A 25,309-nucleotide genomic window follows, 5' to 3' on the forward strand; every position below is an offset into this window, starting at 1 on the left:
ACAGATGAAGCTCAGGCTACAGAGGTGACAGGGGAGACCCAGCTTGTGCTGTTAACCTCCAGAGGGTCCTCTGGCCCCTGCACCCAAACTTATAGACACAGAGAGCCACAGCCTCCGCCTTGGTGATGCTGGGGCCTGTGGCCTCTCTCGTGTCCCCCACAGCACGCAGCGGAGAGAAAGGCTCAGTCCACATCGGTCTCCTCTGCCTACTGCCAGCAGTCTGTTCTGGACATACAGCTGGCATTAAGCTGTAGCCAAGAGTCTAGCCCACTGGCAGCCACCTTGGAAGTTGCTCTCGGTGGACTGGCCAGTTGCAAGACCAACTGATCATCCTAGACTTTCTCCTGCATACACGTGAACAGGATTTTTTTTTTTTTTTTAATGGAGAAAACATGGGGCACCTGGATGGCTCAGTTAGTTAAGCAACCGACTCCTCATTTCAGCTCTGGTCATGTTCTTGGGGTCATGAGATCAAGCTCCCATTGGGCTCCGTGTTCAGTGGGGAGCCTGCTTCTCTCTCTCCCTCTGTTCCTCCCCCCACTTGCGCTCGCTCTAAAATAAATAAATCTTAAAAAAAAAGAATGGAGAAAAGATGACGTAGTCTTTTATTTTTCTCTATGTGTTTAAGTTTTCCCAGGGGCAGGGAAAGAATGGTGCTGAGGGTGGGTGGGTGTCGTGGGTTGAGAAAGTCCCAGTGATGTTCATGAGGTGGTCAGGGATGTGAGTGGCGTGTGCACGGGCTGCAGGGGCCGAGGGCTGTGTTCCCAGGACTGGCTGGGCCACATGGCCCTAATCTATGACGTCACTGCATTCTAGGCTGTCCAGTTCATTCTGCATGTGGTCAATGTACTGATTGATCTCCTTGACTCGCCTGCGATTCCTCATGATCTCATTCTTGTGGATCTAAGGGGTTGAAACCAAAGCCTTAAGTCAGACAGTTGGCTTATATGCTCTCACCAAAGGAAGTCGGTCTGTGAAATCTGCATAGTCGTGTCCCTCATGTACTGTGAAGTCTCCGCGTTCTATGCATCTGTGTCTTTGAGGGGGAGTTAGGGTGGGTTAGCATGTGGGTTCTAAAGTCTGGAGGATCAACACTGTCTTTGGCGGGCAATTCTACCCTCCTTAATTTTACTTTATTTCTTATCACCAAGAATACAGGCCACCAGGGGAAGCTTCCCACTCTCCATGGCTGGTGGCCTGCTGGACCAGGGTAGCGCTCACTCACCGTGTCTACTAAGTGCGTACACCAAGAGTTGGCCCTGGTCACCAGCTCATCTTCTCGATTGTCGATCTTCAGGAGGTGGATGTCATGCGACGCCCCAACAGCATTAAAGATCGTATCTTTGTCAACAAAAAGCTGGTGAGCAAGAAAGATCAAATGGGCATGCGTGTGTGTCTTGTTCCCCACCCCTGAGCACCAGGTCACAGGGCTGAAGAGAAAGGGCACAGCTGAATGTCTCCTTGTGGCTGGAGGCAGCCGCCAGGCCCCCATGGAGAGCCCACTTTTGTGTCAGAGCGTGTTTCTTACCGCTCATCTTCTAGAGATGCCTCCCAGACCCGAGCTGCAGCAGGCGCAATGGGGAAGGGGCCCACCCAGGCATTGGCTTTGCAATACTAAGTTGGGAGTGTCTTTTCTTCAGGGCCAAGGCAGGTGGCTGTTCCCGCAGTGGTTCTCTCCTGCTTGCCCTCAAGTCTGATTTGCCCGAAACCTGCCCGTCGGGTGGTAAGTGTGAGGCTGGCTGAGGGTCTTGAAGCTGCTCTGAGGCCAGAAGGCGCTGTGAAGCTATGACCACTCACCCCACCCTGTCTTTCTCTGTTAACAGTAACTTCTCCCTTGGGATGACTGGGTGGCTCAGCCATTGAGCATCTGGCTTTGGCTCAGGGCGTGATCCTGGGGTCCTGGGATTGAGTCCTGCATTGGGCTTCCTACATGGAGCCTGCTTCTCCCTCTGCCCATGTCTCTGCCTCTCTCTGTGTGTCTCTCATGAATAAATAAGTAAAATCTTTAAAATAAAACAACAAAAAATCTTATTAACCTCTCCCCTCCCATTAACCACATTGAACTTTGGATTATACTTGGGGTCTCCTGCCATCTTGTTCCCAACCTTGTTTTCTGCCTTGTAAAAATTAGTTGAAAATGACCGCCCTCTACCAGGCCTGGCTGGGTTCCGGGTGTCTGCACTATAGCTGTGGTGTAGCTGGCACAGTTGGAAATCAAGTGGAATCACCTCCCAGAGCAGGGCAAGGCTGCTTACGCTTTGAAGAAAGGTACTTTGTGTGACGCAAAGGACCTGAATGTTCTACATTGTAGAGAGGATTGCAAGCAGATAAATACTTGGTTTCTTTCTTTAGTATAGTAGTGGTTAACTTAATAGTCTCCAAAATGTGTTCTATGGAATCTTTTTTTTTTTTTAAGATTTTATTTATTCATGAGAGAGGGAGACAGAGAGGGGCAGAGACACAGGCAGGCAGAGGGAGAAGCAGGCTCCATGCAGGGAGCCTGATGCAGGATTCGATCCCAGGTCTCCAGGATCACACTCTGGGCTAAAGGTGGCGCTAAACTGCTGAGCCACCCAGGCTGCCCTGTTCTATGGAATCTTGAGATATTACTCTTTCTGTAAAAAAAGTTTCCTTTGGTCAAATACATTTGCCAAAGACTTGCATACTGAGGCCCCTTCTGAATTTTACAGGGCACAAAAATGAGAAGCTCTGGAACCTATAAACTCTTTTAACTTTGTCTCTCTTGGCTTTCCAGTTTATTTGGCCACATACTTCTTTTCAGGGTAATGCCTGTGGGATGGTGGTTTTTGCACAGAATCCCATGTAGAAAAGCCAGGCTAGCTGACGCAGGGAATGGGCACCCCGGGGGCCAGCTAGCACGACCGCATGGGAGAAATGACAAGAAGTCATTAGTCTTCCTCTGCAAGAAGGTCCTGGGCCAGACTCTGGGAAGGGCTCGCAGACGTGTACAGCCTGCCTGCCCGTGAGCTCCAGGCAGCCTACTCTGGAGCGCATCCTGGTGATGTAGAGGTAGCCACAGCCACATCCACTCATCACCAGGTGGTCCTGGTTCTTCATTTTAAAAAAAGCGTCATAGTGGCTTTCCTAAGCTCCTGGCTCCCGAGCCACCCCCCTGCTCTGAGTCACTTGCTGGACTTCACAGAGGTGAAGACACAGCCCTCAAGGCACATTTGTTTCCAAGCAACTTCTTGGGCTGGGATGCCTTTTGAGAAGGGCACAGCTGGTGCCCCTCCCCAGGACTGCTACCATGCTAGGCCCCCAGTTGCTGCCCCATGCCCCCATGGGATCAGATCATTCTGTCACACCTGCCCAGGGCACCTGGTGACATTGAACCCCACGTCACCACAGAGAAACAAGCAGAGATCCCACCCTTGCTCAGCTGATAAGACAGGGACCTGTGCTGCCAGTGCTCCCACCCAAGGGGGAGCCTTAAGGTCCACAGCCACTCTGTGTACAGACTGCTGGCTTGGGTCACGTCCACTGTCACCTGAGCAGACTCTGGGGACTTGCAGGTCCTCTCTGTGCTCTGGGCCTGAGCGCTGGCTCTGCCATCGCAGCTGGACGGCCACATGGCTGTTCAGAGCACCCCGGGAGTAAGTCTGACCCCTGGCCCCCTGCACACGGTTCACTGCGGCATGAGGCTCGTGGCTCTGAGCCCCAGTGGGGGGAGTGGCAGCCACACCTGTGGCCACACTGACCTTACCACGGCAGCTGTGGCTGCCAGCGCCTCTCCCACTCACTCCCTTGCTGCCAGCGCCAGGCTTTCTCCTTGAGCCCGTGCCTTCTGCTCTGCCTTCCAAAGCAGGGAAGGACTTCAAAGAGACAGATTTGGCCAGAGCTGTGGCATGAGCTGATCATAATCACTCAACTGAATGAGAGGACTTTTAAAGAGACAGTCTCCTCAGTGGGACTTTTTTTTATCGAGATCTGCTCATTGATAATCAGATAAGAGAAACCAGACTTTTTCTTCACTGAGGGCCCTATTCACTCAGATGAGTGAGACCTCTGAGTCAGACCACCTGTGTTCACATCACAGCTCTACTGCTCCTACACTGTGTGTCTTTGTGAGGGTTACTCTGGTCTCTGTGCCTCAGTTTTCTTGTCTGTAAAAGGGAACCATAATGGTACCTATTTTACTGTGTTGATGTAAAAATTAAAAGAGAAAAATATGTGTCCGGTGCTTCTCAGACAGCCCTCAGTAGGCCCTCAGTAAATGCTAGTTATTTGTTGTTGTTACTACTTTTACAATCAGGGCATCCCCCCCTCTGCCCGCCCCAAGATCAATATCCCGCTTTGTTGCTTCAGTGTAAGGAGACCTCAGGGCGCCTGGGTGGTTTGGTCAGTTAAGTGTCCGACTCTTGATCTCAGCTCGTTTTTTTTTTTTTTTTTTAAGATTTTATTTATTTAAAAAAAAAAAAAGATTTTATTTATTTATGAGAGACACAGAGAGAGGCAGAGACATAGGCAGAGGGAGAAACAGGCTCCCTGCAGGGAACCTGATGCAGGACTTGATTCCAGGACCCTGAGATCATGACCTGAGCCGAAGGGAGGTGCTCAAGCACTGAGCCACCCAGGCATCCCTCAGTTCAGGTCTTGATCTGTTTTTTGTTTTTTTTTTTAATTTTTTTAAATTTTTATTTATTTATGATAGTCACAGAGAGAGAGAGAGAGAGAGAGAGGCAGAGACACAGGCAGAGGGAGAAGCAGTCTCCATGCACCAGGAGCCCGACGTGGGATTCGATCCCGGGTCTCCAGGATCGCGCCCTGGGCCAAAGGCAGGTGCCAAACTGCTGCGCCACCCAGGGATCCCCTCAGGTCTTGATCTGAGTTGGGGGTTCAAGCCCTGCATTGGGCTCCATGCTGGACATGGAGCCTACTTAATAACTAAGGAGACCTACACCACAGTATTAAGGTTCTGGTGATGTCTCTCCATGCAACTGCAGGCATTTCCCAAAGGCCAGAGCTCTCCCTGGCCTGCAGAGGGCAGGGCGTACAGTGGCTCTGCAGGCCGCCCTCATGAGGCCTCGAGGGTAGCACTCAACACCAGTCCTGCCAGAAAGCCCAAGGCAGAGCCCCATTATCTGAGTGCCTGGGGCCATGAACCAACCCAGAATGCCGGCAAACGCCAGCTTATCGTCTACAATGAGGGGCACAGGCTCGGCATCTCTCAGGCTGGAGTCTCAATTCAGACTCTGGTCCTCTCAAATGGTGACATCTTGGGCAGTTTAACAGACTTCTCTGAGACAGTCTTACCCTATTTTCTCATCTGTAAATTGCGAATGATAACAGTACCACCTTTGTAGGGCCCTTTGGGGGAAATAAAGGAGGTAATATGTGAGCATCAGGCTTCATTGCCTTGACAATGGCAAGTCTGCAGGGAGTGGAGCTCCGTGTTTCCAGCCACTGTGGTCAGCCTCAACCCAGTCAGTAGGTACTGAACCTTCCTGAAGCTACAGAAACAGGTGTCAGATGGTGCCAGGCATTGTCATCCCAGCAGGAGAGAGGGCTCGCCACCGGAAGCACCAGTCCAGCCTGCTTGCCTGCCAGAGTTTCGGGGTCCATATTTTTCTGTGTCCCGGTTATTAGGGAGGGGTGTTTCAATCTTGTGCCCACTAAGTGTCACAGACCTGGAAGCTGTGCCATGAGGGAGCTCCATGACTCCTCGATGGTCCATCTGGGGTCTAACAGAGTGGGCTCTTGGGGGACGCCTGATTTCAGGGCTCAGGGGGAGTGACAGCTCCTTGTGTCTGGTTAGTAAGAGCATTTGGCAGGTGTTTAGGAAGGGAGGGCTGGCAACACAGTGGCCCTGCCAACAAGCTGCTGCCCTGGGTGCCTGTCTCAGCCCCCAGACAGGACTGCTGGTCTCTGTCTACCAGACTTAGCCAGAACCTGACAAGTGGGGCTTCATGAACTCCTGGCACTTGGGTTGCCCTGTGGCTGTACCGTGCACCACTGCTGGCACCGGCGAGGTACATGGTGGTGAAGAGGCCATTTCGGCCTTCCCCATGAGCCGGGATTTAGTGTGAAGAGTCATAGAGCAAATCAACACACACATGATAGCTTGTAATTTTAATAATGCCCTGACAACGATAAATGGTGTGTGTGATAGAGAGATGGTGGTTTTCCAGGAAAGTGATGAGGGAAGGCCTCTCCGAAGAGCTGCCATTTGGGCTGAGAGCCAAACAAGGAAGAGCGAGACACCCGGAGACCAGAGGAAAGGGGACTGTCTGCTAGGTGGAATATCAAATGAAAGGAGCAAGCCTGGGAGCCTGGGGAAGGGCTCCGAGGCTGGGGCGAGGGGAGGAGGCCAGGCACGAGGGTCTGGTGGACTACGGTAAAGTGAAGTGCTTAATCCAAGGGTCACAGGAGGCCATTACTGTGTGGTACAAAGGCACAGAAGGATGAGGTTTGGATCCCAAGGATCTCTGGCTGCTGCATGGAGAACAGCCTATAGAAGGGCAGTAAGGAGACAGTGGTCCAGGGAAAGGACAACATGGCTTGGTCTGGTGCTAACATGGAGGTGAGAGAAGCTGAGAAATGGGGAGTGGAATGAGTGATGAAGGAAGGAAGGCTCCCGACAAGTTTCTGGCCTGTGCCCCTCCCTAGAGACATGACACACAACCCCACTGCACCCTCACTGGACCCTGATGCAGGAGACCTGGACAGCCTCCCCGGTGAGCAGCCTCAGGAGCTTGGCCCCTGCTGCTGTGGGACTACCCACCCCTGGACGGGCTGGTGGAAGGTGGGAAGCAACGGGCCAATCAAATGGTGCTTCCACTGTTCCAACACCCTAGTAATGGTGCCTATCAGGCACTCAGTAAGACCTGCCTGTGAAGTCTCAGAACTTAACCTGTGTTTGCAGCTGCCTCTCTCAGAGGCTGCCAGAAGCCCCACAGAAAGACTTTGGGGGTGGGGGCAAGCAGTTTAGCACCGACTTTGGCCCAGGGCTTGATCCTGGAGACCCGGGATCAAGTCCCACATTGGGCTCCCTGCATGGAGCCTGCTTCTCCCTCTGCCTGTGTCTCTGCCTCTGTGTGTGTGTGTGTGTGTGTGTGTGTCTCCTGAATAAATAAAATCTTAAAAAAAAAAAAAAAAAGACTTTGGGGAACTAACCTGTTGGTAAGTTGAAACGACTCAATTATCATGAGCCCCTCTTTAGATGGGCCCCACTGAGCACCCACCAGGTGTTAGCTTGTTGGCCTATTTCATCTGCCAACCACTGTGCAAAGGAGGTTATTGTCCCTTTTGCAGGTGAGGAAACTGAGGCTCCAGGAGGCTTACAGGCTTACTAGAGCCATGGGAGGTGGGGCCCGGGGACTTTGTTCTTCCATCTGTTTGTCCCTCAGCGGCCCGCCTAGCCCCCCGCAACCCCGCCCACCACCTGGCCCACTGGGGACCGAGCCCCGCCTACAGTGCTCACCGGGCGCAAGTCATCAGGCAGGTCCTCATCGACATCGCCCTTCAGTATCTTCTCGAGAGTATTGATGGAGATCTCCAGGAGCTTCTCGTGGTGGTGGTTCTCCAGGTCCCGGCACTGAGCCATCGTGTGGCCAAGTTAAGCAAAGGCCAGGGGTGGAGCAGGTGCCCCTGCAGACCCTCCGAGGGCTGGGCTGTTGAAAGGCAGAAGGGCCTACCCGCAGGTGCCAGGGCTTCACCACCTTCACAGCCCGCCATCCACATACAGGAAACCCCAAGACCACTCCGGTCCACCCCTCATGCACCAACACCACACTGCCCATGGCTGACCCTTGGTGCCCTGTCCCCTCAGAGCCCCTCAATCCTCCATATCTCTCCCTCCCACCGCCTCCTGACTGGACAGCGAACCGAGACCTGGTCTCCCAGCTCTAGCCCTTTCTCCCCACAGCAGCCAGCGTGCTCTTAAACACATACCTAGACTGGACCTCATCCCTCCCATGCTCACCACTCTCCCGGGCTTCCGACTCTCTACTGTGGCCTAAAGGCCTCGTCTTAGAATCTCTCTGACACATCCTCAGGGCCTTTGCACAGGCTGCCTCTTCTGCCTGGCTGTCCTCCCCACTTTTCTGCCTTGTCCCTCTGGTCCACACTCGGGTTCTCAGGGGACCCTGGCCTCATTACTTACTGCTTCCATAACTTCTGTCCCCTTGCAGGGATGTGGGCCAGGGAGGCAGGACCAGGAAGTTACTTCTGGGGTACAGCACAGCAGTTTGCCCCCTCTCAGCCCCCAGACAGGGCCCTGAATTCAGGTAGCAGAAGGGTTGGTCAGGCCCCAAATGTTGGCTCCTCACCCCAACAATCTCACTATAAAGGATTTGTCAGTGTCTACAACATGGATGTGGCCCTACTCCTGGGACGTGTGTTCTTGCAACCCAGGAGGGCTGCAGGGATTCTGGGGTGTGGCCTCCCACATCCCCATGATCACTCATTTGAGAACAAATATGTCAGGGCTTCTACTGCAAACAGGGCCCCACGCAGCAGCCAGTCTAGGCATCCAAACCTTTACTTTAAAAAGGCATCATTGTTCTGAGGGTCGGGAAACTCCCTCAGACCCTGTGGAACATTCTGTGAACATTCCAAGTGGTTGCCAAATCTCCATCTTTTGAAGGTGAACTTTTTCCTCAGTGAAAAACTGGAAGTTTTACATTCCTCTGGTCTCAAAGGTGGAGGGTCCCACCAAATGGGATCCTGTGATGAGTCTGATAGCATCCTGATGCAAATATAGATCTCTCTCTGTAAATCAGCCGGGCTCAGGTATTGCTGGGAAAAAGTGAAGTATGATTATAGAGCACTGGGTTTTTATCCATCTCTGCCAACATGTTTAGGACATTGGTGGCAGTGGGAGGGGGTCGGTGTGACCCCAAAGGTGGCCACCTGGAAAGGGACTACACTTATTTGCATCCTGCTTAGTTCATGAAAGAGCTGTACCCTTCTCTGCCTTTTGTTAAAAATGCAAGCGCCTCCCCTGGTGTGGGCCAGGATACCCCCCCTCCCCCTCCCCCTCCCCCCGCAGGCTGGGAGCGCCTCCCCACGGAGGGTCATCAAGGAAAGGATATAGGCTTTGCACATTTTCAATAAAGAGTGCCACCAAGTCAATGATGTTCCTTTCAAACATGTTTATAGTCTCCTGGAAACGACAAAGAACACAGCATGAATACCTAGACATGAACCTGACTGACCTAGCGTCAGAGCAAAAGGTGTTCCTTAGAACTTAGCAGGTGCCTCCTCTAATCCCAGACCTTCAGGGTAAAGACCAACCACCTTAACCTTCCCAGGTAGATGTCTATGAACTGGCCTTCTCTCCTGACCTCTTTCTCATGGCTGTGTCACTCTCAGCCACTTCATCTTACTCACCACCCTTCGAAGGTTCAGTGCAAAGCTTCATCCAGGCCTTTGCACATGCTGGGCCCTCTGCCAGGAATACTTGTTCTGGTCTCACCCTCCGACAACCCCCCACATCCACACACACAGCTAACCTCCTCCTTTGGGCTTCTCAGTGGCATGTATCCATCACCTCTAGAGGAACAAGGGAGAAAATTGCTAAGAGCCACACCATGTGGATCACTATGCCAGCTCCACCACTGTGTGTAACTTCCTTGGGCCTCAACATCCTCATCTATGAAATGGGTTTCCTTTGTAGTAGCTGTCTCATGGAGTTGTGAAATTTATTTTTTTTTAATTTTTAAGGTTTTATTTATTTATGAGAGGCACGGAGAGAGGCAGAGACACAGGAAGAGTTGGAGAAGCAGGTTCCCCACAAGGAGCCCTACACGGGACTTGATCCCAGACCCCAGGATCATGCCTTGAGCCAAAGGCAGACACTCAACCCCTGAGCCACCCAGGTGTCCCTGGAGTAGTGAAATTTAAATGAGTTACTTACTTCACCCAAAATGCTTTGCAAGGTGCCTCAGTAATGCTGGCCATTACCCCCAACCACTCACCACGAGTGCAGCTGCATGATGGCTTTCTACCTCCCTCTGATGTACCCCACGGGGCTGCATCCCAGTGCTTAGCTGGGCACCCAGGCCTAAATGAGACTTGAATGAGGGAGCCATGGCAGATGTGATGGTTAGGCCTGCTCCCCTGTGAGCCCCCAGGATGGGTCATGCCTCTGATCTACCATGGACCCAGGGGGCCTCAGGGTACATGAAGGGCATCGAGAATCTACAGGAGCCTGAGGACTGTCTGCAGACCGAGCTGCACATTTTTCAAATGTGTGTAAACACTGTTGTGATGAATAAAAATAGAGTCCTTTGAAAAGCATGACTGCACCTAACAGCTTTCCAGCCACTGGTAATGCTAGTACGCCTGACCATGCACAGGTTCTGGGGAATTTCTGGCTGTTGGAAAAGGACCCTCCCTGCATTTAACAGTGGGGAGCTGCCGCCTGAGCCTCCCCTGATGCTCCATGAGCTGCTTTTTGCAGCACTCCCCAGTGGGGAGCAAGCATCTGCCCTGTGCCATGATGGGGAGATCTATCCATGTCGGAGGTGTCACTTGACATGTGAGGAATTGATTAGGCGCTATCTCTTGGCCCAGCCACGGCAGCATCCAATGAGGTTCAATTCATCACGGCCCTTCAGACTCCCAGCCTTAGCTGCCTCATGAACACAAGTCACTCCGGCTATAAGGAATTCTAGATAGCAGCATGCTGCACTGCCACAACTTTGTGCTGAATTGCAGGCTCCTCGCATGGCCCTGAGATGTGGCAAATACAGGCTGCAATGCAGAGGAGCCTTTGTTCCATCCTAGAGCAGGGGGCCTACTTTGTTTCTCAAGCACCCAGACAGCTCCTTGGGTCTAATAAAAAAACCTCTCCCCGCTGTGGCTCTTAGGGGGTGCATTCCAGAGGAATGAGCTCAGCTCTCATGCTGCACAAGAATCACAATCTGAACAATTGGAATATATTAAAAGCAATATTAAAAGAAAACACCTGGCTGATGAGCAAAGAAAGCTTTAGTCTGCCATGCTGAGTCGCACTGGACATTTCCAGCAGAGGAACACTCGGGAAGGCTCCAGCTCGGGTATGATTTGGCAGCTGAATCACCATGTTCCTGCAAACAGGCCTGGTAGGGCACGATCACGCCACATCTGAGCCCCAGGGACTCAGCCTCACCTCCAGCTGCTCTACCAATTGCATCTCCAGTGTCATGAGCACGTTGAACAGCTCCATGATGTCCTTGCCATATTCCACTATCTTCATCTCGAAGTTGGTCAGTTCAGACTCATCTCGAATGGCATTTAGACTCTGGAAACAAAAGCCTGTGCTATAGGAATCCATGACCAAGTGTAGTTAGTTAATGACAGGCGACAGTTGGCTTTGTGGGTGAGAACTTAGACTCTGGAGTTGGGCTGTCCAAGTTCAAGTGTCAGCTCTGCCACTTGTTGGCTCTGTGAGCTTGCAGAAGCTGCTTCCCCTCCCCGTGCCTGGAGGCAGCGCAAATGCTGGCACTGGTTTGTTAGCTCTGGTTTTCATTAGATGTGGCTGGGCTGGGTGGAAGAAGCAGTGGCTTCAGGGTCAGGTGAACCTGAATCTGAATCCCGTCTGGGTAACTTATAAGCAGTGTGACCTTGAGTGTGCTACCTTCATTCTCTAAGCTTTGGTTTCCTCACGTAAAGGGGGAGAGAAGTGTGTGTGTCACAGAGTTCTGGAGATTAGGTGGTATATATGAGCTCTGGGCTCAGCAGGGGCTTGGCTAGCAGAGTCTCCAATCAAAGGCCCATGGCAGGTACAGGTAGAGGGACACTGGAAAAAAGGTATAGTTGTTAGGAAACCAGTTGGGCCCATGGAACACTCCAGAGCTGGACTGTTTGTAATGAGAGGGTTGGAAAGTACCCTGGGGCCCAAGCCTGGCACTGAATTCCAGCCATTCACTGACAAACATCCTGGGGGCTTTACTACCAGATGCACCACCAACTTGTTTCTGTTGATATATGGTATTAGTTGGGAAGCAGGACAGAGTAACTTGCCACAATTCAGTGTGAAGAATATTTATAATCATGGCTACCTCATAGGGAGAAAAATCAGGTTCAATCCCTACCTTGAACCTTACATGAAAACATATTTCCCACAGAGGGAAGAATTTTTTTTTTATTTATTTATGATAGTCACAGAGAGAGAGAGAGAGAGGCAGAGACACAGGCGGAGGGAGAAGCAGGCTCCATGCACCGGGAGCCTGATGTGGGATTCGATCCCGGGTCTCCAGGATCGCGCCCTGGGCCAAAGGCAGGCGCCAAACCGCTGCGCCACCCAGGGATCCCAGAGGGAAGACTTAAATGTATAAAGTAAAGCCATAAAAGTACTAGAAGGAAAAATGAGTGGATTTTAAGAAATAATCTCAAGTGGAGAAGTCCTTTCTAAGTATAACCAGAAAAAAGACTTGATAAATTATACTCCATAGGGCAGCCTGGGTGGCTCAGCAGTCTAGCACCATCTTCAGTCCAGGGCGTGATCCTGGGGACCCGGGATTGAGTCCCACATCTGGCTCCCTGCATGGAGGCTGCTTCTCCCTCTGCCTGTGCCTCTGCCTCTCTCTCTCTCTCTCTCTCTCTCTCTCTCTCTCTGTGTGTGTCTCATGATTAAATAAAATCTTTAAAAAAAAAAACAACTTAAAAAATTATACTCCATAAAAGTTTTAGAAATTCTGAGTGGCAAAAGCACCCTAGACAGAAAAATGACAAGATAAACAACAAAGTGGGAAACATATTTCCAACTCATTTCACTGACCCAGAGCTAACTTCTCAATCTATAAAGGGCTCCTACAAAGTAATGATTTTTTTTTTAATAGAAAGAGATATAGACCAAAAACCAAATGTAAAAAATGGGTTAGGGCATATTATAAGAACAAATAGTTCTTATACAGTATAAAAAACAGACATTTACAAAACATGTAATGCTTGCCCTCACTTATGAGAAAATACACACCCCAAGTATGCCAGAATGGCAAACATGAGGAAGCTTGAGAATACCAGTTTGACTGGGGGCAGGCAGGGCTGCAGAAACTACAACCTCTGTAGAGCACACCTGAGCAATGACTAGCAAAAGTAGCCATGCACGGTTCTACTTCTAGGACCTTCGACCTGCAGATCAAACTTGCACCAACTCACCCATTGCAACACCGTTTGGAAGAGCAAAAGATTGGGGAAAAAAACAAATTGTCCGTCAACAGGGACTGGCTTCATAAGTCATGGCTCATCCACACAGTGAGAGAGTTTAGCTAATAAAAAAGGAAGCAAGTTTTGGAAGGATCTCTAAGTTGCATGGATTAAAGCAGCAAAGTGCAGAACAGTGCATGCTACACTTTGATCGCGCACGCACGCATGCACGCACACACGCATGGAGACTAGAGGCAGACCGACCGTATTCCCCGTCTACGGCGGTCACTCTGCGCCCATGCTTATGCATGTACTGCCTGTCCAGGGACTCCGACCACACAGCCTGCTGGTCACAATTCTGCCCTGGCTCTGCTCCCCGTTGTCTCCCCACCCCAGTCCTATGAGGCGGTTATCCCCATTTCTCTAGTGAGGAAACGCAGGGTAGCAGAGTCACAGCCAGGGGTTGACATGAGCATTCTGACCCCAAGCCGTGCCCCCCTAGGCACCCGGAGGGGGGCGCTGAGGGCACCCTGGGCCAGTGGGGGCTGGGGGAGGGGCAGTACAGGACACGCTCAGAGAAGCCCTGAGAGGAGAGAGAACTGGGGTCTCTGGCTCATGGGGTCCTGCAAGCTTCCAAGCCAGAGAGCGAGCTCAACTTGGGCTGAGCACTAGAGGCACATGGAGAGCCCAGGAAAATCCCAGTGCCAGGCAGCGCCCCCTTGGGCTGGGGCGTCAGCACCTTGTAGGGTCCCCGTAGACTCCAGGAGAGGAGCAATCATCCGGGAGGGGCCAGTGCCTCAGGGGCTCTGAAGACCTACACCCGGCATGTTAGGGAGTCAGGCTTGGCGCCAGTAGGAGCACAACACTGGCGGTAGCCTGGCCCATGTCCTGCTTCTCCAGGGGAGGATTTGTTGCTGAGGGGCCAGGAGAAGCCAGCTGGCTGGCGTCCACACCTCCCGAATCCAGTGGTTATAGGGACCAGATAGATGTCAGGGAGGATGTGCCAGACAGGGACCAGGGGACTGGAAATGTGGCTTGTCCAGAGGGGACAGCTGCCTCCAGAGAAGCTGGCAACCACAATTCTTCTTTGGAATCTGCCCGTTTTTAATGTCAGCAGGATGTTCAAAACGTTTTAAAACCCTCTGCAGGCCAAACAAAACACACATGTGAGCCAAATGTGTTCCTCTGCTGACAGGCTTGAACTCCCAGTTGAATGCAGTAACACCCCTCGACATCACCTGCGGAGGAGGGACCTGAGGGTTAAATCACATGGAATGTGAGGCCAAGGAGACAAGAACAGGGACTGGAGACTGAGGAGGGCCTGAGGAGGGCCGGGAAGCACCTGGGAGCCCATCGCCAGCCAGGAACTGGACTTCTATAGGAACTGGACTTTAAACATTGTGTCTGCTTGATTTCATTTTTTTCAAAGATTTTATTTATTTATTCATGAGAGACACACAGAGAGAGGCAGAGCCACAGGCAGAGGAAAAGTGGGCTTCCTGCAGTGAGCCCGATGCAGGACTTGATCCCAGGACCCTGAGGATCACACCCTGAGCCGAAGGCAGATGCTCAACCACTGAGCCATCCAGGCATCCCTCTGCTTGACTTTAAAACTAAGAGTTCCCAACAAAACAAAACAAAACAAAAGACCCACAATTAAGACTTCCCAACCAGGAGTGGCTCTATGGGTTCCTTGAAGCCCCTGACACTGTAGGCAGGTGCTCAGACTTGGTGTGTGTGGACGGTTTTTTTAGGAGAAAGGTCCATAGCTTTCCTTATAGTCTCACAAAGATCTGTTATTTTTTTTTTTTAATTTTTTTTTTTAATTTTTATTTATTTATGATAGTCACAGAGAGAGAGAGAGAGGCAGAGATACAGGCAGAGGGAGAAGCAGGCTCCATGCACCGGGAGCCTGACGTGGGATTCGATCCCGGGTCTCCAGGATCGCGCCCTGGGCCAAAGGCAGGCGCCAAACCGCTGCGCCACCCAGGGATCCCCAAAGATCTGTTATTTAATTTAGAATAAGTTAAGAATCGGTCTTGAAAAATAACGCTAAATGGGGGGACCTGGGGAGCTCAGTTGGTTAAGTGTCTGACTCTTGATTTTGGCTCAGGTCATGACCTCAGGGTTGTGAGACTAAGCCCCATGGTGGGCTCTGCGCTGGTGGGTGCAGAGCTGGCTTAAGATTCTCTCTCTCGGGATCCCTGGGTGGCGCAGCGGTTTGGCGCCTGCCTTTGGCCCAGGGCACGATCCTGGAGACCCGGGATCGAATCCCACATCGGGCTCCCGGTGCATGGAGCCTGCTTCTCCCTCTGCCTGTGTCTCTGGCTCTGTCTCTCCTTCTATCTCTCAAGAATAAATAAATTTAAAAATCTTAAAAAAAAAAAAAAAAAAGATTCTCTCTCTCCCTTTGCCCATCACCCTGTGCATGCCTGCACCTGCTTTCTCTAAAATAACATTAACTAGGGATCCCTGGGTGGTGCAGCGGTTTGGCGCCTGCCTTTGGCCCAGGGCGCGATCCTGGAGACCCGGGATCGAATCCCACGTCGGGCTCCCAGTGCATGGAGCCTGCTTCTCCCTCTGCCTGTGTCTCTGCCTCTCTCTCTATCTCTCTGTGACTATCATAAATAAATACAAATTTAAAAAATATATATTTTAAAATAACATTAACCATAATAATAATGGTAACTAAAAGAAACAAGTCTCACTGAGCACTGCTTGGCCTGGGCCAAGTGGCCTGGGTTTGGCAGCTCCTGAACCCCTCAGGCCCACTCTGTCAAGTGGAATGCTGTTATCTCCTATCCCCAGCCCATCTGTCCTTGTCCTTTGAGCCTCAGCCTGAGTTAAGGTCCCTCTGGGAACCCTCCAGACTTCCTGAGCCCCCCTCCAGTAGAGTGCTGACTACCACAGTGGGGAGGGCCTAGGTCTGCCCCTCTGTACCAGGTGGGAGCTCGCTAAGGGCAGGAGCCATGTCCAGCAGGGGTCTGGCTTCCTAGGCCGGGCATGGAGCAGTGGCTCAGAAAATGTCTGCTAAGTGGATGAATGAACAAAAGAGAAGTAGTGGTTATTGTCACTGCTGTAACAAGAGTGGCAAAGATAATACCATTGTTAATAGTAATGGTGCCACTACCTTGAACCCCAGGGGTGTTTTAGGTGAAGGAGACGCACAGGCCTCACCCTGGGCTCAGCCCCAGCATGGTGCTGGAGTCATGGCTGGTCACACCAGTAGAAAGCTAAAGCTCATGTCTGCCACTGAGCTGTGTGATTGCTGGCAAATTGGGACAATGACTATTGGTCTTAGGGGTGAAGAGAGGTAGATGGCGTGTAGCCCCACCAGTGGGGCCGGGCCCATGGGGCAGCATCAGCATCCGGAGCAGGGGGGCAGGGAGAGGACAGGGAGGGCCAGAGCCTACCAGCAAGTGTTTCTCCTCAAACTTGGCAATCCTGTGTTTGCCCTGCTCCTGGTTTTCTTGGATGGCCTCCTGGACACACTCATTGAACGTATCAAGCTCCAATTTCCGCTTCTCCTGCTGTTTCAGGCCATATTCGAAAATGTTCAGGCAGATGATGACGAACTTGTCCTTGTAGGTGAGTGGCCATTAAGGAGACTGCTGGCTTTCTTGGGGCAGGCCGCCGGCAGGATACAAAATGGAGGTGCTGGTAGCTCCTGGCGCGGGGCTGAGAGTTGAGATTAGGAGTCTAATGCCGTGCTGGGGCATCTCCATCCCCAGCCTGAAGGATTCAGGAATGGGACTGGCCTCAGGGAAGGAAGCTGGCATCCTGGGGGATCTACAAGGGCAGGGGAGGGGCTGGGAGCCGAGTGGTTTTATTTCTGTCTCCGGCATATTCTCTAGGGGGCACCTTTGTGGGGTGTTGGGGGTCTGTCTTCCTGCTCAGTGGCTGCAGGGCACCGAGGGGAGCCTGTGGAGGTCCGGGGACCATAGGCTTGAAGCAGAGAGATCCAGGTTCAAGTCCTGGCTCTGTTGCTGCTTTTCCCTGGGAAGCCACTTTACCTGTCTAGGGCCTCGGCTTCCTCACCTGCAGCACGGAGTCCTTGAGGTCAGGCAGGCACTACAGCCCAGATATGAGCCCCGCTTGTCCAGCCAGTGGGTGGCAGAGCCAGGCTGGGAGCCCATCTAGCTGGCCCAGAGCCCTGGCTCGTCACCTTCTGCTTAGCCTCACACCCTCCCTGCCCCTCCCCCACCTTTTCTAAAATACTGGGTTTTTAAGAGAATTTCTTTCTAATCAGTGATGGTGGCACTATTGTGTCTGGAGCCATGATGACAAGTGCCAAGGACATCCTCTGGGCACTAGCTGATTGGGGGAAAGGATGCAGGCTCTTAGCCTCACAGATAAGGGCTCAAATCCCAGCTTCTAACTGCATGACTTTGGACAAGTAACCTTAAGTCTAGCTTCCCTAACTATAAAATGGGATTAATCACAGTACCCATCTCCTGGGTGGTCGGGAAATTATAAACACTGTACCAGAAGCACACAGCAAAACAAGTAAATATAGGTACTAAGGATAAGTGCCATAGTTACACACTTCAATTTTCCCTCTTGACAGCCTGGCTTGTCAAGCACAGCAGACCATGCGCCATGCTGATCAGAGACTCAGCATGTCCCCTGAAATCTGGACAGCATTTCCCCATGCCGCTCAGCTGACCCGGTGCTTCACTGCCTCTTGGGCCTGTTGCTGTGAAGGAGAGGTTTTATGCTCTAGGGTTTGGGGAAAATGGGGAAACTGAGGCCTGAGCAGAGGGGGACCTGCCCCTTGCGGGCTGGTGGTGTGGGGCCCCGGCTCCACTAGAGGACTTGGACATGAACTTGGAAGGATATGCCTGAAGGAGCTCGCTGACGCCAGGCAGGTAGGCCAGCTTGTTGCCCTCCACGTCCTCGGTGTACATGCTGTCAAATAGGAAGGAACCATTCAGGTGCTCGACAAACGCAGCCTACAATCAGAAACACGGCAGGGCTCAGGGGACTCTGATTCACGTCTCGGGCCCTGGCAGGGGCTCAGCGGGCAGGGCCCTGCACGGGCACTGGGGTCACTGGACACTCGGCAGAGAGTGGAGGAGGGGATGCTTGAAGGTTGCACATGGCTCAGTCGGGCTGGAGGAAGGGGTGTGGGCTACGGGAGGAGGAATGGGTCCGGGGCTGTCCTGAGGAAGGACCTGAACCTTCCTGGCTGCAGTGGAAACGCCAGAGGTTTTAAGGAGCAGCCCTATCAGATCGTTTCCCCAGGCCCTCGTGCTGGAACCCAGCACGCTGGTGTGGAGATGAGACAGGTGATGTCCAGGCTGACACAGAGCTGGCTCTGCAGGCAGGTGGCCAGCAGAGTGAGGCGGGGACAGGGCGCTGCCCTGTGGATGATGGACATGCTCCACCAGAGCCAGGAGATGCCACGTGGCATACCTTTTCAATCAAGACAGGTTCTGGGGGCCCAGGCCCCACAGACTTTCATCAAACTGGCCCCACAGCCTGTGGCCGGCACCCTGGAACTAGGGCAGGGAGAGGGGGTTGGCAGGCTCTGCCCAGCACAGTACCTTGTGCTTCTCCAGCTCCTCCTGCTGGGCCTGCTCATCCTCCAGCCGGGACTGAATCAGGTTCTCTCGGTGCTTCAGCTCATCGATGCTGTACTGGTGCTTACTCTCCGCCATCTCTTTCTGACGGGGGCGTGGGAAATGGCATCGTTATCAGGGCACATCTGCTCCCCCCGGCCACACCGGCCTCTGCCGTCCTGTGGCCCCGCTAATATGTATGCGGGGCAGTGGACAGCCCTCTGGTGAAGGCTGTGTGGACAAGGATGGCTTGCTTCCTCATGGCCTTTTCCAAGTTTTCTGAGTCTAAAGGTTAGGGAGGACCGAGAGGATGGGAGAAGGCAGCACAGGCAGATGGAGGATGTGTGGGGCATGGCCTGGAGCAGGGGCCCTGGAGCAGTGTGCCCCCAGCTCTCCATAGCAGCTGTTCTGGCTGTTAGAAACAGTAAAGGCGGTTACCTGGTCACACGGGCCTCGGACCTTGGCCCTGTGGCCTGCCACCTCCTGGCTCTCCTCCTCCTACCCCTCCTGCTCACACCCTTCCACCCACCAGGGACTGCTGGAGCCCCTGGGGCTCAGTCTTCACCCTTCCTGGCTCACTCTACTACCCCAGGAGATCTCAACTGTACTAAGGCATGAAGTGCAAGCACATCTGATTGCTCCACCCTCAGACGACACTCTGGTCTTTACCTTCAGCCCAGACTCTACCTCTGAGAGCCAGAAGTGAGCTTCTGAAGGCTTCTCTCCCCCCACTGCCTGGAGAGCACTGCCAACTCACCATGTCCAAGATGGACCTCTGTGGTCCCACTGAGGTGGGAAGCCCTCCAGCCATTCAGCACCCCCAGCTGGAAACCCGGGAGATAGCCTGGACCCTTCCCTGCCCATCAGACCCCAGCTGTGCCCAGGCCTGTCCATGCTGGCTCCTGCTCACGTCTCACCATCCTGTCTGGCCGGGACCCCGCCTCAGCCTCCTAGCCAGGCTCCCCCATGCATCCTATCCTCCCACCTAGTCTGTCCACTGCTCCCCTGGCAAAAAGCCGGAGCAATCTCTGTTAAATGCAAACCCAATCTTGTTAGTCCCTTGCTTACCTTGTATGACTTCCTCCTGGGTGTAGGGTAATGACAAGCACCCAGCATGGCTTGTGAGGCCCTGCCTGCCACCCTCTCTAGCTCTCTGAGCTCTGGGCACCAGCCCCCTCACCGTGCTGTTTCCTGTCACAGGCCTTTGCATGTGCTCTACCTCCTGCACAGGCCATTCCTTCACCACCCAACTCCCGCTCTTCCTACAGATCCTGGCTCAGAACCACTTCCTTGGGGAAGCCACCCCCAAACCACCACCCCTCATCTTACACATCTCGGCCTGTGTCCTTGCCTCCTGGCATTTTCACATATTTGTGGGATGATGTAATTGTCTCTTTTTCCTGTATGTTGGTGCCACAAAGGAAGGTAGGTACTTCCTTGGGGTCAGTCTGATTCCAGATCCTGAGCTTTCTTTCCACTGTCCTGTGCTGCCTGAAGCCCCTCCCAGCCTCACTTCTGAACATGATGGCAGTATATGGATCATTCTAGTTTTGTGCCTTGGGCTTTGGCTGCAAATGGTTTATACTGCAGAGGTGACATCTTCTAAAGATCTATTATTCATGGAGCTATGTGCTTATATTGTTTTCTTACATACTTATCCTTTAATAAGGAAATATAAAAAAAATTTTTAAAGATTTTTATTTATTCATGAGAGACAGAGAGAGAGAGAGAGGCAGAGAAATAGGCAGAGAAGCAGGGAGAAGCAGGCTCCATGCAGGGAGCCCGATGTAGGACTTGATCCCGGGACTCCAGGACCATGCCCTGGGCCGAAGGCAGGTGCTAAACCGCTAAGCCACTCAGGAATCCCCAGAAATTAAAAATTTTAAAAGCCTCAAGTATCTGAGCCCTCCTCTCCTTCCCATTCCCACAGCCCTGCCTTCTGCCTCCCCCTGCCTTCCTGCAGTCCCACATCTCTCCCTCTGTTCTCCACACCAGTCACAGGGCCCTGAACTGCTCACCACATCACAAATTCTGCCGGAAACTGCTCAGGTCTCCCCACAGGCCTCCACCTTGACCGGGATAAGCCCTAAACCCCAACATGGCCCTGCTGCCTTGGCCCCCACCCTGTTTCCTGTCCCCCCGACCCCCCCCCCACACACAAAGCCTGCAAGCTCACTACCCTTTCCATTCCACGTGGTTGGCAGGGACAGTCCTCTGCTCTTCAAGGCGGGACTGCCAGCCTCCAGGCAGAGGCCAGGGCCTCAACTTAAAAGTGGCCTGATGAAAACAGGGGGAACCCTCAAGGAGAGCTCCACAGAGCTGAGAGGCACCTCAAGAGCTTGCTTTTTGGACTTCTGTCCTCCCACAGTCCCACTGAGGTGAGCCATCCAGGACTCCAGCCGGAGACCCGGGAGACAGCCTGGACCCTCTCCTGGTTGGGCTATGCCCACAAACCAGCTGTCCTGCTGCCCAAGCCCTACAGTACCAAGAGGCCAGGGGCTCTGGCCAGGTTGTGGCCAGCCCGAGGGCAGGCAGTAACGTGACAGGGGTGTTTCATGTGCCCCCACTTTGCACAAATCTACTCTGATATCCTCTTACTTATTATTTATCTTGATGCTTCAAGCCAAGTCTCTGAATTGTAAAAGGGATGCCCAGACTCAGCTATCTGCCCTTTATGGAAACTTCTGGGGTCCAAGGAAAGAATGCCTTCAGAACTGTGCAGTGTTAAGTTGTCCCCTGGTTCTATAATGAGCTTTGAAACACACCTCAACAGCTCTCTGGCCTATTCCCAGCACTGGAGCCTATGATGACTTTCAAATTATTGTATAAATGGGAAAAAAAATACTTGAGAGTATTAGAGTTTGAGTCTGAGGAGAGGCAACTCTCCCACCCCACCCTATCCCTGTGGACCTCCCAAGGAAGCCCTGGCAAGCAGAGGGCCCCACATCTGGAAGGTGGCACAGTCCACCTGGGCACCGTGCTCTGTTCCGAGGTCCTGGCTGGGCAGGATCAGCACTGAGATCTGTTGGCCAGTCCTCCCAGCTTCTGCTGGGCTCCCCAGAGTGCTCCCCATCACCTCAATGCTCCCAAGCACGGGCTCCCTTCTCTCAGGAAAGGCACCAGCTTCCGGTGAGAAGGAGCAGGCAGGTCAAACAGTCCTCTGTCTCCATAGCACCCAACATGGAGGGACATCTGTTCCAACCACCAAGGCCTCACGTATTGGGCCAGGTTCTTTCCTTCTGGTGGGGAAAGCCCATAAACTGATCATACTGTGGGGCAAGAAGCGAGCCACAGGAGGCAGCTCACAGCAGGAGCATGGGAAAGAGGGGGCAGGGGCCAGACCCGGCAGCGGCCAGAGGCAAGGCCTTCACCAGCTCCGTCTGGCACCAGCTCCGGGTCCCACCACCCCGGGCCGTGAGCTCCCAGCGAGGCACGTCACTGTGTAGACCCTTGGGTGGCAAGCTGAGGGTGAGAGCTGGCCTGCCTCATGGGTCATGGCGACAGCAATGTGAAATAGCAGCCTGTGTGTGGCAGGTAAGTGCAGGACCACAGCCAGTGGTTACTGCTGCTCTGGGGTAGGGACGAGTCCTGGCTCTGCAGAGAGCCGCTCATGCTGGCTAACTGCTGGCCCTCCCCTCCCCAACTTCTACATCCAGAAAATCAGACAGTGCAGGATGACAGAAGGGGGGGGTTGCCGGGAAGCAACCCAGGGAGGGCCTGGCCACCTGTGAGCAGGTCCGGAACTGCCAGCCTCAGGAATCTACCCACAGAGGCATCAGCTCCCCTGTGTGTACAGGAGGCCCGGCCTCCGTGCACCCAAGCCTGGGGTGGGGGTGGGGGGCCTGAAGACTGACTCAGAGTGGGGAGGCCCGGAGGGAGACACTTGCCATGTGGTCGTCGATACGGTGGAAGTCCAGGTACACAAGGTCAGGAAGGTAGGCACAGACGAACATCTTGTAATCCTCCGACTCTGCGATGGGGTTCCCAGAGAGGCTGAGCGTCCGCAAGTCCTTAAACCGCCGCAGGTAGATGATCTGAGAAGAAGAGGGGAGAGCAGCCTGTTTTCCTGGGTACCGCAAAGCCGAAAACAGCCTTGGTGGCCTCTCCCCTCATCCCTCAGCCAGCGTCCGCAGCCTGGCCACGACACTGGCAAGCACTGGGTGGAGTGCCAAGCGAGGAGCAGGCTGGACGGCCGTCCTGATCCAGGCTAGCTGTGGGACCCTGGGCAAGTTGCCTAATGTGTGTGAGCCTGTTTCCTCATCTGTAACATGGGTACAAGGGTTCTATAATGGGTGTCATAGGTGTTGAGAGACCAAAAGAAATGAGCTCCGGAAAGCATTTAGAGGTGGGCCTCTCACCTGCTCAGTAAATGGTGGTGGTGGTGGTTAACTACTGGTCACTCAGAGTCAGCGTGCCTTTTCCTTGGAAACCCTATGCAAGGGCCAGATCTCTTAAATTAAATGGAACCCCATCTAGTAACCTTGGATTCACTGGGTAACAGAGGGACATTCGCTACCTACCATTTATTCTTCCTGTACTCTGTTTTAGTAAAGTGGGACGGGGGGGGGGGGGGGCGGTGGAGTCAACAACATAGCTGGTATTTCACTTGGCAGCATCTTCTGAACACCCAGATGCTGTACTATACAAAAGACGGAGAAGAAATCTAGCACGCTTTTTATAAGGAGTTTCTCTCAGTCACATATGTATTTGTTCTACAAATGCTATTAAGCACCTACTGGTCTCAGGCGGGTGCTAGGCTGTGGGATACAGCAGGAAAAAAGCTCACATGGTCCCTACCCTTGCATCAAGGCTTCACATTCTTGGGGCAGCCTGGGTGGCTCAGTGGTTTAGCGCTGCCTTCAACCCAGGGTATGATCCTGGAGACCCAGGATCGAGTCCCACGATCCCTGTATGGAGCCTGCTTCTCCCTCTGCCTGTGTCTCTGCCTCTCTCTGTGTGTGTGTCTCTCATGAATAAATAAATAAAATCTTTAAAAAAAAAAAAAAGGCTTCAAATTCTAGGGCCAGGGAACAGGAATGTTCTAGAAAGTCAGTAAAACCATGATGGTCTGGGGGTAAGTGCGGTGAAAATATATTGATGGGGTATGAGAAAGAGTAGCAGCCAGGGGACCCGGAAGTCTCTGAGAGCCGTGGGAGAGAGGGGGAGAGCACATCCCAGCCCCAGGTCACCTGCTCTCGGGATGTGCAGCCTGCCTTCCCCCACAATGCCAATGCCACAGGCTGTCACCTCATATCTTGATTCTGTGGGTATGTGGTCAGCACCCCCAAAGGGACCAGTCCCCGTTTGTCTCTGTACCTTTGAGCTCAGGCCAAGTGCCCCACACCCACTAGGTTCTCACCTCAGCAAGTGTCTGTTATGTGAGTGTGGGGCTCAGGGGAAGAGGCAGACATACGACCTGGCAATCCACTGGTGGGCTAAGCACAGGGGAAGCATGGTGTTTAAACACTATCTAATCTCTTTGTGGAATAATCTGGATTGCTGGTTTTTCTAGGAGAAGGAGGTGATCTGGAAGGCCGAGTCTCCATTGCCCCTGGCCACGGACCCTCCTCCCACAACCCAGCTCCTCCGATGACCTATAGTGCCCGGCCCCACCCTCTGCTCCGGGTCAGGAGGCCAGCAGGAGCAGCCACTCTGGTTCCCGGCACCAGCCGTGCCCGAGAACTCACATTCATCATGTTGCCGATCTGGTTGTTGCCCAGCGACAACACCTGCAGCTTGACGAGGGCATCCAGAGAGTCAATCTTGGAGATCCGGTTGTTGAACAAGCTTAGGTCTTCCAGGTTCACCAGTGTGTCCAGCCCCTCAATGGCCTCAATGTTGTTGAAAGACAGGTCTGGAAGGAAGAGGGCTATGAGGGTCCGGAGGGTGGACCGTCGTGAAACAAACCCAGCAGGCTACCATGCTCTGGGAGACAGCAGCAAGCTGACAGGCCAGGAACTGACTCACTGTCTGACTACTTATGGTTTTCTAGAAGCCGGGCATGAATTCTTTCCTATGGTTTCCAACTACGACTGCCCCCTCCTGTTTCTGCCACTCGTCTCCCTGGCTGGGCGCAGATGGGCAAACACTCATGTTTGTGCTCTGTGGTTGTTTTGGATGGAAATGCTGAATGGCAGGTCCAAAACGGTACATCTTGGAGTGGGAGGAGACTGTTTGGAGGGCCTCCTTCCCTCAAACCTATGGGCATTTTAATAATAATACCTCCTGGGATGCTGGGTGGCTCAGTCAGCTAAGCGTCAGACTCTTGTTTTTGGCTTAGGTCATGATCTTGGGGTGGTGGGATTGAGCACCACATTAGGCTCTGGGCTCGGCTCAGAGTCTGCTGGAGACTCTCTCTCCCTCTGCCTCACTCCTTCCTCCATTTAATAAAATCTTTAAAAAAATAATATTGCCTGTCTGCTTAGCATTTACCAGTTTATCAGGTGCTTATGAGTATATCCTCCGACAATAACCCTGAGTGGCAGTCCCGGAATTTCTCTTCCCATTTGATCATAGGGAAACTGACACACAGACAGGCTCAGTGATTTGCTCAAAGCCACACAGCTAACAGTGGTGCCAGAGTTCATCCAGGGCTCCTTCCTGGACACATAGCAGGCCAGGATATTCCAGCTGCATCACAGCTCACCTGGGGGCCT

At 52.9% G+C, this 25,309-nt stretch overlaps 1 protein-coding gene across 5 annotated transcripts in view; it reads right to left on the reverse strand.

The window, feature by feature from the left end:
• Window positions 1-582: 582 nt before the first annotated feature.
• Window positions 583-25,309, reverse strand: part of DRC3 (dynein regulatory complex subunit 3) — a 35,275-nt gene continuing 10,548 nt past the window's right edge. For 4 of the 5 annotated variants that reach the window (XM_026005622.2, XM_026005623.2, XM_072730539.1 and 1 more), the window contains 10 exons: window positions 24,341-24,507; window positions 22,541-22,687; window positions 18,639-18,758; window positions 17,932-18,044; window positions 16,506-16,680; window positions 11,114-11,245; window positions 9,054-9,124; window positions 7,442-7,565; window positions 1,226-1,357; window positions 583-903 (listed from right to left, as the gene is read on the reverse strand). In XM_026005622.2, the coding sequence (XP_025861407.1) occupies window positions 790-903; window positions 1,226-1,357; window positions 7,442-7,565; window positions 9,054-9,124; window positions 11,114-11,245; window positions 16,506-16,680; window positions 17,932-18,044; window positions 18,639-18,758; window positions 22,541-22,687; window positions 24,341-24,507 (1,295 nt within the window). In that variant the 3' untranslated portion in view covers window positions 583-789. Of the gene's footprint in view, window positions 904-1,225; window positions 1,358-7,441; window positions 7,566-8,852; window positions 9,125-11,113; window positions 11,246-16,505; window positions 16,681-17,931; window positions 18,045-18,638; window positions 18,759-22,540; window positions 22,688-24,340; window positions 24,508-25,309 lie in introns of those variants that run through there. The other variant, XM_072730540.1, reaches the window with a different exon arrangement.

Source organism: Vulpes vulpes, chromosome 12 (assembly GCF_048418805.1).
Source record: "Vulpes vulpes isolate BD-2025 chromosome 12, VulVul3, whole genome shotgun sequence".
NCBI classification, from domain to species: Eukaryota; Metazoa; Chordata; class Mammalia; order Carnivora; family Canidae; genus Vulpes; species Vulpes vulpes.